At 55.4% G+C, this 16118-nt stretch overlaps 1 protein-coding gene across 1 annotated transcript in view; it reads right to left on the bottom strand.

Annotated features, from left to right (window-relative positions):
- OBSCN (obscurin, cytoskeletal calmodulin and titin-interacting RhoGEF) overlaps window positions 1-16118 on the bottom strand; it is a 124256-nt gene that overhangs the window by 21739 nt on the left and 86399 nt on the right. Inside the window, exons 64-86 of the mRNA XM_060197425.1 lie at window positions 15784-16050; window positions 14848-15221; window positions 13249-14116; window positions 12357-12635; window positions 8877-8955; window positions 8552-8676; window positions 8250-8447; window positions 7896-7928; window positions 7637-7735; window positions 7309-7527; window positions 7145-7217; window positions 6843-6913; window positions 5706-5828; window positions 5411-5550; window positions 4913-5113; window positions 4746-4828; window positions 4389-4562; window positions 3699-3855; window positions 3359-3472; window positions 3118-3282; window positions 2828-2986; window positions 2552-2729; window positions 1946-2059 (exon numbers count right to left, since the gene is read on the bottom strand). Of these exons, the coding sequence (XP_060053408.1) occupies window positions 1946-2059; window positions 2552-2729; window positions 2828-2986; window positions 3118-3282; window positions 3359-3472; window positions 3699-3855; window positions 4389-4562; window positions 4746-4828; window positions 4913-5113; window positions 5411-5550; window positions 5706-5828; window positions 6843-6913; window positions 7145-7217; window positions 7309-7527; window positions 7637-7735; window positions 7896-7928; window positions 8250-8447; window positions 8552-8676; window positions 8877-8955; window positions 12357-12635; window positions 13249-14116; window positions 14848-15221; window positions 15784-16050 (4293 nt within the window). The remainder of the gene's footprint in view (window positions 1-1945; window positions 2060-2551; window positions 2730-2827; window positions 2987-3117; window positions 3283-3358; window positions 3473-3698; window positions 3856-4388; window positions 4563-4745; window positions 4829-4912; window positions 5114-5410; window positions 5551-5705; window positions 5829-6842; window positions 6914-7144; window positions 7218-7308; window positions 7528-7636; window positions 7736-7895; window positions 7929-8249; window positions 8448-8551; window positions 8677-8876; window positions 8956-12356; window positions 12636-13248; window positions 14117-14847; window positions 15222-15783; window positions 16051-16118) is intronic.

Here is a 16118-nt window from a genome sequence, read left to right as displayed (position 1 = left end):
CAGCTGCTGGTCGTGGGGGCCGGAGTGTAAGCGTGAAAGCTGCTGCTGCTTTGGCGTGGCAGTCTCCTACCCATGTGGGACCAGTAGGCTGGCTCAATGGCTCAAAATCTGTGATATTACTTAGGCCCCTAGTTTCTGAGTTGTGATTCTGGCAATAAGGAAAAGGTATTGGTGGTCAAGAAACACGACATTCCAGAAGAAAATGGAAGCCTATGGGCTGGTTGAAGCACCTCAGGGGCGGCAGTGGTCTGTGGGCATCGGAGAAGCTGATTAAACTGCACAGCTGGCTGGGAAGCCTGATCCCAGCTCCCTTTTTACTTGTGACTGGAGAGAAACTGGGCAGGTAGCTGCCACCTGAGTCCCAAGACAAGCTCTCTTCAGAGCCGGGACCTCCCTGATATCACTCTGCTTTGCATAAATTCTGGAGCTGCCTGAGCTCAGTGCAGGGAAAGTTCCACACCCTTCAGATCAGTCACAAGGATGCACACCCACACTGGGGACATAGGGAGACACTGCCCAAAGCACAGGCATGAGAGACATGTACAGAGGACCCTGCATCCCAGCCTGGCCAAGACATGACCCTGAGACACAGCCAAGGGTTGTCATGTGGGTTCATGACACATCTGGTGGTATCTGTAGCACTAGTGACATGGGGGGGGGGGAGTGGCCAGGGATGCAGGCATATCCCAGTAGTGTGTCATCTGGGCTTTCTCCCTGGTCTCCCCTCAGCCACCTGTGAGCAGGGCCCAGAGTGCTCAAACCAGGACAGGCCAAGCCAGTTTCTGAAAGGCGAGGATCCTCGCTCTCCTTGCTCACTTGGCAACACAGCTGGTTCCTCAACCCCGAGAGTGTGTGTGGTCACTGCTGGTCCAAAGTGCCACCAGCACAGAGCTTCCAGCCTGGGCAACTCTGGAGTAACTTCCCTTGGACCTACTCTGAGGTCACACATTTGGCTGGACCCAGGTCTAGAGGTGACACTGCCTCAGTGGCCACCAAAGCCACCATGGTATGTAGAGGTATGTGGAGGCCTCTGGGATCCTGGCAGAGCTGGCTGCCAGTATAGCTCTGCCAATGCAGCTTGTCCTGAGAAAGTCGCTGTGTGCTTTGTGACCTTGAGCTGTCCACTGTCTGGGGGTTCAAGTGTCCACTTAACAGACTGTAGGTCTGCAGGCTGAAGACACCTCACTCTCTACCCTAAGAGCTAGGAACCATCGGGCAGAGCCTTGACCATGGGGCTCCTGGATGGAGCTGTATACCAGGTCGGGGTGGGGGGATTTGGCATAGGGCTACACACCAGGTGGGGCTGCATATGCCAAGTTTTCCCATCCTGAGATGGGTGCCTCTTGGGATTCCCTGTGGTGTTTCTCACTGTGGCACTGCTTTGGATTAGTAAACGGCCTGCCCCAGCCACACAGAATGGCTGAGTGCCACCTGGACCCATGCTGAGCTGTTCCTGGCCGTCAAATGCCCCTCCACTGATGGTGCACACACAAGACAGTGGGCCTGGCCATACCGGAGCAGGTACTCCAAATCCAAGCCAAAATTGGGGTACAAAGGTGACTAGTGGCCCAGGTGGCCCCTGGTCAGTGCTGGGATTTACTCTGGCTCAGCCATATCTCTCTACTGCCATGTCATTTCCAGCTTCACAGCACATGCTTGTCTATGTGCTATCTATCTCTGTCCCTAGGCCCCAACTCCCCTAGCCCTAAAGGGTCAACCTGTCTGTCTGCTCTGTTCCCAATACCCAGCTGGCCCCTGGGCACTACTGTAGTCTGATGAGAGAGGCAGTGTGGGTCCCCCAAAACAAAACTGCCTCGCAGGGGATCTCTCCCATGTCACCCATGTCTGTGTGTGCCCTGGCCAGCTATCTGACTAGAGGTCTAGCCCTTAGTCACATGGAACCCAGACCCTGCCCCCCATTCAGCCACTGGCCCCAGGACCCTACCTTTGTACCAGCTGACGACAGGCGTGGGTGTGCCTGTCACTCGGCAGGCCAGCTTGACTGTCTCACCCAGTTCAGCGGTGCAGTCAGCTAGCTCCTCTTCAAAATCTGGTGCACCTGGTGACACAGACACACAGGACTGAGTGTGTACCCACACCCTGGGTGGGACACAACTAAGAATATGGTTGCTATGGACACATTGTCTTGTGAGGGTCCTACACTCAGGTCAGGTGGGAAAGGGAGCCTCCTAGGCAAAAAGGGACTGGGGGGAAGAGGGCTATGGGGATATGGAAAGGTGGGGGGACTCTATCAGGAAAGGAAGCAGACCCTTGGCTGTGAGTCCTTCATATCCTTTGACATCGCCTAAGTGTCTGTCTTATGTTGGGGGTGCCAATAAATGAACCTCAAGACCCCCTGCACTCAGATCAGGACCAGCCAATGCCCCAACTGGGGCTCCTGAGAGGCTGGCCTGACTGAAGAAAGAGCAAGCCTTCCCTCTACTCTGCAATCCCTTCCCTCAGGCCAGCATGTGGAGCCCAGAGCCAGGCAGCCATGCTGAAGGTTGGGGTCCTCATCCAGCCTTGTGCCCAGGGCTGAGGGGGCACTCACGCCAGATAGGCAGGGCCAGGCGCTGCTGAATGCCTCGGATCTCCTTGACCCAGGAGTTCTTGGTGGTGGCCGTGCGTGCCTGCAGCAGGTACTTGCGCACCGAGTCTTCCCGCTCGTGCCACACCTCGAAGGCACGGTCATCCCCCTCCACTTGCTCGTTCAGGTCGATGCTGCTCAGCTGGGGGGGGGGCGGCGGGGGGGAGGGCAGACATCTGCTGAAGCCCTGAGTGCAGGACAGGCCACCTCTCAGGACCACTCTCCAAGGCACCCACCAACCTTCATCATGTTCCGGAAGACGTAGCTGAAGGTGTCGGTGCGAGAATCCCACTTGGGCTTGCAGACAACCAAGTGGTTGCGAAACAGGAAGACGTGGCGATGGTGCCCCTTCCAGGGCATACGTGCCCCTGGTGCCCCCTCCCATACGATGAAGTGACCCTGAGGGAGCAAGTGGCCAGAGGTCAGCTGGGCCTGGGCAGACTGCAGCCTCTACGCCCACTTCCCAGCGCCCACCCAGACCCCTTCACCCAGTGGTCCTGCTGCCTGGCCACTGCTCCCCAGGCCCAGACCTGGCGTATGGGCTCGCCCAAGGCCTCCAGGGTGCCCGGGTAGTTCTCCATGAGTGACACGTGCAGCCGGTCCTCAGCACGCCGGGGCAGAGCAGACACCACGGCGTAGGCCTGCTCCAACATCGCGCATGCCTGCCGGTTCCGTGCCTTGTTACGGATCAGCTCCTGAGGGAGGGTGTGAGTCAGCGTGTGCTTAGGAGACAAGATGAGGGATGGTTCCTGCCTCTCAGGGGACCCCCACCTTGAGCAGGGCCTGGTACTGCTGTACACGCTCCACAGGCTGCTCTAGGAAGTGCTGCAAAGGCGGTGGGGGTGGCTGAGAGGGGTCTGCCGACAGCACTTCCTCCGTGTACTTCTGTGGAATAACGGGATTCAGGCAGGGATTCCCAGCACCCCAAAGCTCATGTCACCAGAGCCTGAGAGCTGAGTCTAGGGTGCACATACCCACACACACAACATCTGCACCCTGGGGGGCTGCCCCCCCACCCCAAGTGACAGTCTGTGTCCCTGTCTGCACCCTGCCTGTAGTTCTCACTAAGCCAGGTTCCCGGGACCTGGGCCTGGGCCAGGGAACTCAGAACCTTGTAGAACTCCTGCACAGCTGTGCTGACCACCACTGACTCCGCCTGCACACGGCCCACCAGGAACTCCAGGTACTTCTCGAAGGCTGCCTGGTTCTTGATGAAGCACATGGCCACATCATCATCTGTGTCACAGCCCTGCAGCTCCTGCAGGAAGCTATGGAGGAGAAGACAATAGTCTGAGCCAACCAAGGTTTTGGGATCCTGGGGGCTGGGGTGTTTGGGGTTGTGAGCAGCGTGTGTGTTTGTGTGTGTGTTCCTATACACATGTGCAAACACACAGCGGTTGCACAGTATTTGGGGGTATACATTAAGGATGTACACACAGTATCTAGGCATATTTGCAGGTATGAATGTGTGCCAGGTGGGCACATTTGTGGGTGTGCCATGGATGTAAGGTGCTATAGGCTACAGGCTCCTTCATGCACGGTCATCCCAATTACATGCTGATGCTCCCGAAGGCAAGGACATGTGTGTCCTTGGTTGGGGATAATGTGCACCAACAGGTAAGTCAAGTCAGTGCCAGCTCTTATGATGTCCCTCTGAGGTCCAGCGTGTGGTGCACACATGAATGTGAGAGTGCACATTCCCTTGTGTGACGTGTGTACAAGTTCACTGGTTGAGTGTGTCTACACTCGTGCAGGTGTACACACACTCAGGCACCCGGGAGCAGGCTGGGCCCCTGCCCACCTGCTGTGAAAGTGGCTAATGTCCTTCACATTCCGAAAGATAACATCCCTCTGGCTGGCCACGGCAGAGGGCACGTGGGCACTGTGGTCCAGGTGCTGCATGTGGTGGCTCTCGAGGAACTGCAGCTTGTCCACAAAGGCCTGCTCTGAGCTCAGCAGCTCCTTGATGGTGGAGCTGGGGAGGAAACAGCATTTGAGGAGGCTGGGAGCTCAGCTTTTGATCAGGCCACTCCCCAAAACTGCAGCCTGCAACCACTTTCAGAATGGGCGGGTGAGGTGGGTCATACCCAGCAAGCCCTCCATGAGTCACCCAGCCACGTTGCCAACCTCCACACCCCCATCCCCACTGGACCCTCACCTCAGCCTTGTCTTATACTCATCCTCAGACACAGCCTCCCGAGGGAACTCGGGGGCCTCAGTGGGGCCCCACTCAGGGGATAGCTGCTGGAAAACAGGAGGGAGTTCTAGGTGGCCCTGCCCTTAGGGGACACTAGTCCCTAGCCCCCTCCTCGGCCTCCCAGGTACCTTGAGCCGCCGGTCCAAGTACGCAGGGGACACCCATCCCTGCCTTGAGGGGCTGGACTTGGTGGGCTTGGTGCGCACAAGCCAGCGCAGTGGGTGGGCTGAGTCCAGCACCTCCACATACTGGCCCTCCCTCAGTGTGATGGCATCCGGCTCGGCCCCCAGGGGCAGGTAGTCCGCTGTGACCACGTAGATGTCAAAGATCTGGGGTGGGGGCACTGAGTTGGACTGGAGAACCAAACCTTCCAAGGCCCCAAGAGTCCCCAAAAGCCCGAAGGGAGGGGATCCTGGTAATGGGCCTCTGGTGTCAAGTGGGAAGGAAGGAACCATCCTAACATTCCATGCCATTCTAGAACAGACCCAACTCACCTGTACGGATAGAAATGAGGGACCCTCTAGGGGTGTTGGGGTGTTCTGGATTATGGCCCAAGCTAGTGTCATCCCCTACTCCTCATCCACCACATCACTCCCTCCCACCTCCCTCCCCCACCCTCCTAGCACCTCTCCCCGGGAGTCCCCATCCTCGGACTCTGAAGATGACTCCTGGATGCTGGAGGAGGGGCGGGAGCGGCCATGTCTTGGGGACGCAGATGGTGTCTTGGACTCCTCGTCACTGTCACCTCCAGGCACCTGCAGCTTGGCTGGAGAGTGGAAGGAGAGGGTATAGGATGCACACTGCCTTGGGCAAGGAAGCTCTCTGCCCCTGCCATGAATCTCCAGGGTACAAGTGGGGATGGGTCAGCCCAGAGTAAGGGGTCCCCCTCCCCCACCCCACCTGCAGACCTCAGTCCCTCACCCTGTGTGATCTTGGCTGACACCATCTCCGTGATTTGGGATGTGAGCCTCTGCAGGAATTCCTCTGTGCCCACCTCTGCCAGGGATAGATGTCCACGGGTTTCTTCCATTGTTGGGGCCTCTCCTGGGGGTTAAACTCTAGTTCAGCCCACACAGCTCCCCAGCAACCCTGTGGGCCCACTCCTGGGGCGGGGGCAGAATTAGGGAGATGAGGGCACTGCTGGAAGCAGTGAGACATTCCAGGACTAGGGGCTCAGGTGTGACTGGGGGCCAGGGATGCAGGCAAGCAGGGTGTGGGAGGAAGGGTTGAAGAACAGTGGGTGTGGACAGGGAGACAGAAGCCAGCACAGCTGCAGGGCGGCTGAGGAGCAGCTGGGTGGAGGCCAGAACTGGCCATCAGGTGGGGGAGGTATGTGGCACTGTGGTCCATGGAGGACAGTGCTGCCTCCACACTGGTGGGGTGGGACACAGGGCTGCTGGCTGGAATGTGGATCATGGGGGCCCAGGGTTCAGCCATATGGTGGGAGATGCAGAGTGCTCTGGACATGAGAGCTGGAAAGATACTGAGCTGCAGTCCAAAGACTGGGTGCTGTACCCTGAGGCTGTGATGTGACACTGGGGTCAGCTGTGGTGCAATAAGGAGGTTTTATGAAGACCTGGGTCCCAGATACTTGGGGTGAGAGGGTTCAGGGAAGAGGTGGGTAGTGGGAAAATTATCTCAAAAGCAGGTATCATGGGACATAGGGCTTTGCCCTTTGTGCTTTTCTGTAAACTCCATGTCTCCCATCAGAAAGCTAAACATATACTGAGGGACAGGAAATGTCTGAAAGCAGGCAGTGGACAGTAGAGGGCATGGGGCGGGGGGTCTTCTACAGAGCACTTCTTCACACTCCTGCCCAGCCCAGTCCCTCAGCAGCTTCCTGCACCTGGTATCCACAGATGCTAGATGGGAAATGGAGACCCTCAGTGGTCAGAACAGCTCAGAGAACAACCAGAGCTTAGGACTGGGGCTTCAAATGGGGAGTCCTGCTGGAAGAGTGTGGACCCCTGCCCGGGAAGAGCTGCCCCTCTGCATTTCCTCCCTTCATGGGGGTGTCCGCACCCTTGCCCAGTGCAGATGCATCCACTCGGTCCCTACCTTTCCTCTGCACGGCAAGGTCGGCAAGTCCTGCAGAGCCTACCACCATCTGTGCGGAGACAGCCTGGGCCCTAAGAGAGGCAGGAGTGTCCTGAGAGGCCGAGGGTGGACCCCACCACCCACACCTTCTGAGAGAAAGCAACGTGGAATACTTGGTCACAGTATCTCAGTCAGGATTCTGAGGAGGCCCACCTTTCACAGTGGGGAAACTAAGGCACAAACATCCGGGGCCAAGTCACACACCTGTGAGGGGCCTGCCTCCCCACTCCTGGAGACCCTGACCCAATTGCTCTCTCACTCACCCTTGCAGGAAGGAGGATATGAGAGCTGCCTTCACCTCTCCCTGCTCCTCTGCTGCCACAGCCTCCTTAGGCACTGTGGGCAGAAGAGAGTAGAATAGCTCCCGCACAGTATCTGGGGGCCAGCCAGCCCTGCGCCCACCCCCTTGACCTCCTCATCCACTTACGGCCAGAGATGTGCAGGCTGGCAGAGCAGAGCGCCTGGCCAGCAGCATTAGTGGCGATGCAGGTGTAGGTGCCACGGTGTTGGGGCCCCACGTCCAACAGGACCAGGCTGTGCTGCTGTGCCGAGCTGGCCACTGTGTAGCCAGGCGTGTCACGGCCAATCCACAGCACACCCCTGCCTGCCTCCTCCCGGAGCCAGTGCACGGTGGGCGCCGGGCAGCCTGCAGGTGGCAGGACACAGCAGGGTCCATATCCCTCCCAGATGCAAGTTCTGGGAGCCTTTGTGTGTGTGTGGGGGGGGGGGTGGGACAAGGGACTGAGACAACCCACCTTCAACTTTCACAGAGAAGGTGATGCTGGAGCCCTTCTTCACCTTCTTGGAGGTGAACCTCTCCAGGATTCGGGGTGGCACCAGATGTTGTTGCACATCTGGGGAAGCAGCAGGCAGCTGGTGGTGTTTGCTCAGAGCTGGACTCCCACCTCAGCAACCTGTGCCTGGTCCCAGCTCTCTTCCCCACCCCCACTTTGTCCCTCAGGCACCCAGGCCTAGATAGCCCCCTGCCCACCCTGCCCTGCCCTGTGAGCTCACCTGCTGCCAGCCTATCCTCTGGATCATTGGGGCCTGAAAGAGGCATGGGAGTCAGCTGCTGTCCACAGAGTCCTTCCCTGCACACAGCATCTTTCAACATCCCAGGCCAGTGTGGACACTGAGGCCTCAGGAACCACACAGTGTCCACACACTGCCCAGAATCAGGATCTGTGCTGAAGCCCAGGCCTGCTGGTCCACCACTTAACCCCACACCCACAACCGCACTCACCTGTGGCACAAACACCCCCATGGGCACACACTCCCCTAACACTCTGTTTGTCTGTCCAGATATTTCTGCACATAGGGGAGACTGTGGAGAAGCCCTCAGACCTGCTAGGGGAACCCAGCACCCACCTCGGACCAGCAGCCGAGCAGAGGAGTAGGCAGCGCCCACTGAGTTGCTGATGTAGGCCGAATACTGGCCAGCATCCTCCCTGGTGACTGAAAGGACCTCCAGGCTGTGCAGCGTCTTCCTGTCCGTCATTCGGATGTGCTCGGATGCCGTCAGTGGCTGCCCATCTTTGAACCAGTACAGCCGGGGTACCGGATAGCCTAGGACATGGGGGTGGGGAAGGGAGTAAGCAGGGGGCTGTTGCGCCCTCTCATGGACCCCAAGACCCCCTGCCCACTGTGACCCCTGCTAGTGGGAGGCTCACCTTTCACCTTGAGCTGGAACTTGGCCAGGAGTGTGCCTGGGGCCACCTCCAGGTCCTTCAGCTCCTCCACCACCTGTGGCAGCTGCCCCTCCTCTGAGGTGGACTCTGTGCCCTCCTGCTCCCGGCTGCGGGGAGAAGGGCCAGCAGTGAGTAGAGAGGGTCCAGGCTGGGAGGGGCAGAGGAGGCCCCCTGCTTGCAGAACAGAAGACTGTGGCCTGGCAAGAAGCTCTGAGGTTTGAACACTATCCCTCTAAGCTACCCACTAGCCCAGGGCCCCAAGCCTGCCAGCCTGCTGGGCACTGCACACCTCTGCAGAGCCTTTTACCTGGACAGGTAGCCTTGAGCACTAAAATAGGATGAAGTCTCAGTGGCGTCTGCTGCAGTGTCGTAGTCTGTGCTGGTCACTGGGGAAGGAAGGCAGCACTGGATCAGGCCTGCACCGCACCTGTCAGTGGCTGCACCAGCCTCCTAGGAGCCATTGACACTCCACAGTCAGAAGTCTCCCAGCCCCCAAACTCAGCAAAGGTCGATTCAAATGTGCCAAGGAGGAAAAATCTGCTCTGGAGCAGAGGCAGAGAGGGGGCAGGGGTACTGATCCTGAAGATTCTCTCCTTTTGTTTCGTAATCAGTTCAGCCTATTTTTTTTTCTTTTTTCTTTAGATGAATTTTTCTTTATTTTTGTTTTTCCAGAGCACTGCTCAGCTCTGGCTTATGGTGGTGAGGGGAACTGAACCTCGGACCTCAGAGCCTCGGGCATGAGAGCCTCTTTGCATAAGCACTATGATGTCTATCCCCACCCAGTCAATTACATCTTAACCCAACCCCCACCACACTGGAGGAGGCTCTCTTGCTTTGTCCCTCTCTCCCTGTGTCTCTCCTTATTAAATAATGCTTGGGGAACACAGAAAAAGCGAAGTGCCAAGAGATGATGATGATCAGAAAGATAAAAACTTCTAAGAAATAACTAAAAGCTAAATGAAAATTACTTAGTATGTATAGAAATTAGCTATTTAAGGGGCCAGTTGGTGGTGCACCTAGTTGAGCACACATGTTACAATGCACAAGGACCCAGGTTCAAGCCCCTCCCTGGTCCCCACCTGCAGGGGAACAGCTTCACAAGTGGTGAAGCAGTATTGCATGTGTCTCTATATCTCTCTATCACTTCTTGATTTCTGACTGTCTGTATCAAATAAATAAAGAGTAAAAAATGTTTATTAAAAAAGAAATTAGCTATTAAAAAATGAGAGGGGGCCGGTAGGTGGCACACCTGCACACATATCAGCATCCACAAGGACAGTGTGCAAGCCCTCACTCCCCACCTGCAAGGGGGGACAATTCACGGGTGGTGAAGCAGGGTCTCTCTTTCCCTCTCTACCTCCCCTCCCCCTCTCAGTTCACTCTGTATTGTCAAATAAAACTTTAGGGGGGGTAGATAGCATAGTGGTTATGCACAGAGACTCCCTCTGGTTAAAAATAATAATAACAATAATTAACTATTTAGAGACCGGGAAAAAATCAGCCAGAGCAGTGAAGCCCCATTGGCAATAACAACAAAAAGGTTTTTTTTTTGGTTTTTGCCTCCATGGTTATTACTGGAGCTCAGTGCTAACAATATGAATCCGCTCCCAGTGGCCATTTTTTCCATTTTATTGGATAGGACAGAGAGAAACTGAGAGAGGAGGACGAGTGGTCTGAGAGGTGGCACAGTGCATAAAGCATTGGACTCTCAAGCATGAGGTCCTGAGTTCAATCCCTAGCAGTATATGTATCACAGTGAGGTCTAGTTTTTTCTCTCTCTCCTCCTATCTTTCTCATTAATAAATAAAATATTGAAAGAGAGGAGGGATATATATATATATATATATATATATATATATATATATATATGGAGAGAGAGAGAGAGAGGGAGAGAGAGGGAGACAGAGGGGAAGATAAGACACCTGCAGCTCTGTTTCATCACTTGTGAAGTGTTCCCCACTGCAAGTGGGGACCCGGGACTCAAACATGGATCTTTGTGCTCTGTACTGTGTGTATGCTTTTTTTTTTTTGCCTCCAGGGTTGTTGCCGGGCCTCGGTGCCTGCACCATGAATCCACTGCTCCTGGAGACCATTTTTCCCCCTTTTGTTGCCCTTGTTTTATCATTGTTATGGTTATTATTGTTGCTGTTGTTGCTGTCATTGGATAAAACAGAGAGAAATGGAAAGAGGAGGGGAGACAGAGAGTGGCAGAGAAAGACAGACACCTGCAGACCTACTTCACTGCCTGGGAAGCAACTCCCCTACAGGTGAGAAGCCGGGGTTCGAACCGGGATCCTTATGCCGGTCCTTGCGCTTTGTGCCATGTACTCTTAACCCGTTGCACTACCACCCGACTGTGTATGCTTAACCAGGTGCTCCACCACCCACCCACACCCCAAAGTTTGTTTTCTGTTTCACATTTAAGCACACAATCTATCAGATTTAGGTTGAGTTTGTTTCTTTATTAATATTTAAGTTGCTCCAGTCCCATCTATTGAAATTCTGTCCTTGAACCTGAAGTTATATCCTTCCTTTACTTATAAACACTTTTTAAAAATATTTATTTAGTTAGTTATTTAATTATTCCCTTTTGCTGTCCTTGTTTTATTGTTGTAGTTATTATTGTTGTTGTTATTGATGTTGTTGTTGTTGGATAGGACAGAGAGAAATAGAGAGAGGAGGGGAAGACAGAGAAGGGAAGAGAAAAATAAACACCTGCAGACCTGCTTCACCGCTTGTGAAGCAACTCCCCTGCAGGTGGGGAGCCAGGGGCTCAAACCGGGATCCTTACGCCGGTCCTTGCACTTTGCACCACCTATGCTTAACACGCTGCGCTACTGCCCAACTCCCATATAAACACTTTATATGTGTCCTCCCTGGGACTTCATTACTTCAGGCTGACTTCTTCAGAGAGAGAGAAAGAAACACCACAGCACCAAATCTTCCCCCAGTGAGGTGTGAGCCAAGCTTGAACCTGGGTCAAGCACATGACAAAGCTGTCTTCCTCCCCTCCCAGGTGAGCCATCTTGCCCTCACCACTTAAATACTCCTGTCAGAGTTCATTTGGACATAACTGTAGGGATCATGGTGTGATCTTTCTAGCGATCATCCCCTTTCCTGAAACTACTTGGGGACTGGTCAGGAATAAAAGGCACATTAGCAATCAGGAAACCTGGGATTTAGCTGTTGTGTACTAGCAACGAGAAAGAAGATCAAGTTTGTACTCTTATTGTGCCAAAGTGACATGAACCTCCCAGGACATCTCAGAGCACCCCACACTTTCCTGTACCCCCCCCATCCTAGAGGCCTTTCAAGAATAAGCCCCCACCCTAGGGAACTCCCTAAGGTCTATCAGCCACAAGACACTGAGGTCCAAATCCTGCCTGGCAGTGCTTTCCGGTGTCTTTTTTTTTTTTTTTAATATTTTTTATTTTATTTATTTATTCCCTTTTGTTGCCCTTGTTGTTTTATTATTGTAGTTATTATTGTTGTTGTCGTCGTTGTTGGATAGGACAGAGAGAAATGGAGAGAGGAGGGGAAGACAGAGAGGGGGAGAGAAAGACAGACACCTGCAGACCTGCCTCACCGCCTGTGAAGCGACTCCCCTGCAGGTGGGGAGCCGGGGTTCGAACCGGGATCCTTATGCTGGTCCTTGTGCTTAGCGCCACCTGCGCTTAACCCGCTGCGCTACAGCCCGACTCCCCCGGTGTCTTCTAAGCCAGCACTGCCCACCCCCTGCCAGCCCCGGAAGCCAGGACCCTGCTCTGCTCCAAGCAACAGCACTCACAGTCCACTCGGAGCTCGGCCTTGGTGGAGGACACACCCACACTGTTCTCAGCCAAGCAGCGGTAGACGCCCATGTCTGCTGGTACCACAGCCGTGATGATGAGCTGGTGGCCACCTTGCTGGTCGTCACTGATCATGTAGTGGTCATCCTCCTCCAGCACCCGCCCGTCCTTGAACCAACGTACACTGGGCACTGGCTGGCCCGTCACTACACAGTCGAAGCTCACAGGGTACCCATCCAGCACTTCCTGGTTCTTTAGCTCAGTCAGAAACACTGGAGCTGTGAGATTGGGGGAGGGCCATTGGGACAACAAGTCACCCCTGTGTTCCCAACCATCACCCTTCGATGCTCCATATGGATCCCCATGCACAGGCTGATGGTCACTGTTCCCAAAGCACTTGCAGACCCACAGTGGGAGACTTTGCTGTCTGTTGGCATTGCCCCACTACCTGGAAGAATCCAGGTCTGTGAAGTGAGGCCTGAGAGACTGCAACAGGTGGGCAAATGTCTAGATTCAGACAAGATGTTGTAGGCTATTAACAACCCGCTCTGCTGTTCCTACAGAGGGTGTTTGTGAACTATGAAATGGTGATTGCTGGAGCAGCCAGAATCAGAAACAGGTTACATACAGGACCACACAGAAGCCCTCTTTTCATGCAGATCACACCTCAAGCCCTCATGGGAAAACTCTCTAGGTAGCAACACTGACAGATGAACTCAATTGAGGTGCAGAGAGGTTGAAGCAAATCTGGAAGTGGAGTTAAGAGTCGGACAGGAAGTGTGATTGAGATGGAGGCTTCTCACCACTACACCTGCCTGAGATGCAGCCCTGCACAACACCCTACCCCCCCACTACCTTGACTGCTCCCTCATAGACAGCTTGAACACTCACCAGCCTCTGTGCTCAGTGGGCTGGGTGCAGGGGGTGCCCCTTGGGCAAGGGCCACCTTGCCAATGTGCACCTCCACGCCCCGGGGCCCCTGCTCTGAGAGGCGGGTCTCCACCTGTATGCCCAAGGTGCCAAACATCTCCTGGAAGCGGGCAGCCGCCTGCTGGGCCTCAGCCAGAGCCTCAAAGTGGATGCAGACAGAGTGCTCATCCTCACGGTATGTGGACCAGTTGCTGGGTCCCTCGGGCTCTGCAGGGCCCTCATCCGCGCTGAGGAAGATCTCCTCATCAGAGACCTCAGCCGGACCCTTGGTGCGGAAGAGGCGGTGCAGACGCCGTGCAGCCCGGTGGAAGGTGTCATCACGCTCACCCCCCGAGGAGCTCTCAGCCTCGCTCTCTGTGCCGCTGACTGCCACCTGGGCACTGTGGGACACCTGACCAAACTTGCTGCGCACCTGGCAGGTATAGCGGCCAGCGTCCTCACGGCCCAGGCCAGTGACCAGCAGTGAACAGGTGCCATCCGCCAGCTGGTCAATATGGTGGTGCCGGCTGTCTGTCAGCTCCATACCATCCTTCAGCCAGCAGGCCCGCACATCCACCTTGCTGGAAACCACACACTCCAGACACAGGACATCTCCCACCTGTGCCTCAGTGTCCCCGAACGTGCGGCAGAACACGGGTCCCTCCTGCTGTTTAATCTCCTTCCGGACCTTGTACCCCTTAAAGGCGGCCTGGATCTTCATGGCTGCCTTGTCCATGGATGGGTCACCCAGGTCCTCGGCGCTCAGCTCTCCCAGTGGTGATGGACTCACTGCTGCTGGCTGAACAGGCTGCTTCTGTGGCTTCACAGAAGGGGCTGCTGGGGGCCCAGCCTGTGTGCACAGTTAAGGTAGAGAGGTTGAGGAAAGGACTGTATAGGCACTGGAAGCAGAGCCCAGGCTCTCACCCTAGGTTCCACATTCATGCCTACATACCCTGCCTACATCTACTGCCCAAAAGAAAACTCACTGTCCCTCTAATTACTGGACACAGACACACAGGTGGGGGCTAGTAGGACTGTAAGGTATACCAGAAAGATCATTCCAGTTCCTTAGGGAAACAAAAACTCTTAACAGTTGGCAGATGGTAAAGTGGACAAGTGGATGGATGAAGAATGGATGGGGAAGGGTGGATGAGTGGGTAGACAGATGAATGGATGGTGGATGGATGGATGGATGGATGGATGAATGGAAAGTGGAAGGATAGAGGCAGGATGGATGGAGAAATGGAAGGAGGGGAAGTGGATGGATGGGTAGAGGAAAGGTGAAAGAACAGAGAGAGTAAATTGGACAGATAAGTGGAAGGTGGATGTATGGATGGGGTATCAATGAATGGATGGGTAGACAGATAGCTAGCAATAGATGGATAGCATGAGTGAATAGACTGCATAGACTGCATGAAGAATGAATGGTGGATAGGTGGATGAATGGATGGAGTAAGGATGGACAAATGGATTCATGGATAGATAATGGTGAACAGGTGCCATCCACCAGCTGGTCAATATGGTGATGCATGATGGATGGATGGATGGGGTGGATGAACAGGTGAGTGGCAGCAGACACACCTCACTGGCCAGCGGTGAGACCCCAGGCTTGCCAGCCTTCTTGAGGTAGGTAACCAGGGCAGGTGTGCCTGCTCGGGACTCATCATCAGAGCTGGTGTGTGAGAGGTCGGCCTCGCCTGTGCGGGCCAACTCATCGGCTGTGGAGTAGCCCTCAGAGAAGTCAGGGGCGGCGTCCTCTGCTTCGTGCCGCAGGCGCTGCAGGCGCCCGTCCTCCTCGGGCAGCTCGCTGATGGAGTCCAGTGTAGGCTCGCGGCTCATACGTCGCTTCCGGGCCAGGGCCTCCCACAGCAGGTGCAGGTCTCCCTCCTGGGCAGCCTCAGGGGGCAGGCTGGGCTGTAGGGGTGCCTCAAGCCCAGATTCAGGACTCAGCACCACTGAGAAGGGCACCAGAATGGTCAGCTGGCTAGGACTGAGCTGGAACTAAAGCCAGCTTTGGCTGCTAACTAGCACATGCCCAGAAACAGGGCTCCCTTTAACAGCTCTCACTCCTGTGTGGGTCCCCAGAGAGTTCTGGGGCTGCAGAGGCTCCAAACAGATGCTTTCCAGCCTCAGCCTCCGCTGGCTTGACCTCTGTTACCAGGGTAGGTACCTTGTACCTCTAAGGCTTTCAACCACCACACAGGGAGGAGATTCACATAGCCTCACTGCAGGCAGCAGGGAGACTCAGTGCAGGGCCACGAGGGCCTAAGGGACACAGGATTTAGCTGCTGTGTACCAGCAACTAGGGAGGACCAAATCTGTACTCTTATTGTGCCAAAGTGACACTGTGCCAGCAGTGGGCAGGACAGCACTCAGGGATCCAGCCTGAGGTGACAATGATACAGGTCCCCAATGGAAACTGAACCACACTGGGTGTGTGTCCTGCCAACCTGCCTGCACATCCTACACCTCACACCCCAGGAGCTGCCACCCACAGGAAGGGACTGGAGCACATACCCTGGAAGGCTGCGGGGGCTGGGCCCTGGGTGGGGCTGCAGCGGTACTCTCCCTGGTCCTCGGCAGTGAAGCCCCGGATCACCAATGTCTGCCGCCGGCCTTCACAAAGGACCTGGAAGCGCCCGCTGGGCTGCACACGCTCCGTCCCCTTCAGCCAGATGACCTCACCCGCCTCAGTCACCTCACACTCCAGACACAGGTCTTCCCCAACAACCACCTGCCGGGTCTCGGGGGCTTGGGGTGTGGGCTTGGGCTCCAGGGGTTCTGCTAGGAACAGTTTCCAGAAAAATACAGGTCATGAAAAAGTACATGCCTTGATCCCCATTGTGAGAACT

The sequence above is a fragment of the Erinaceus europaeus genome, chromosome 9 (genome assembly GCF_950295315.1).
Source record: "Erinaceus europaeus chromosome 9, mEriEur2.1, whole genome shotgun sequence".
NCBI classification, from domain to species: domain Eukaryota; kingdom Metazoa; phylum Chordata; class Mammalia; order Eulipotyphla; family Erinaceidae; genus Erinaceus; species Erinaceus europaeus.
This window is presented reverse-complemented; position numbering and strand designations above follow the sequence as displayed.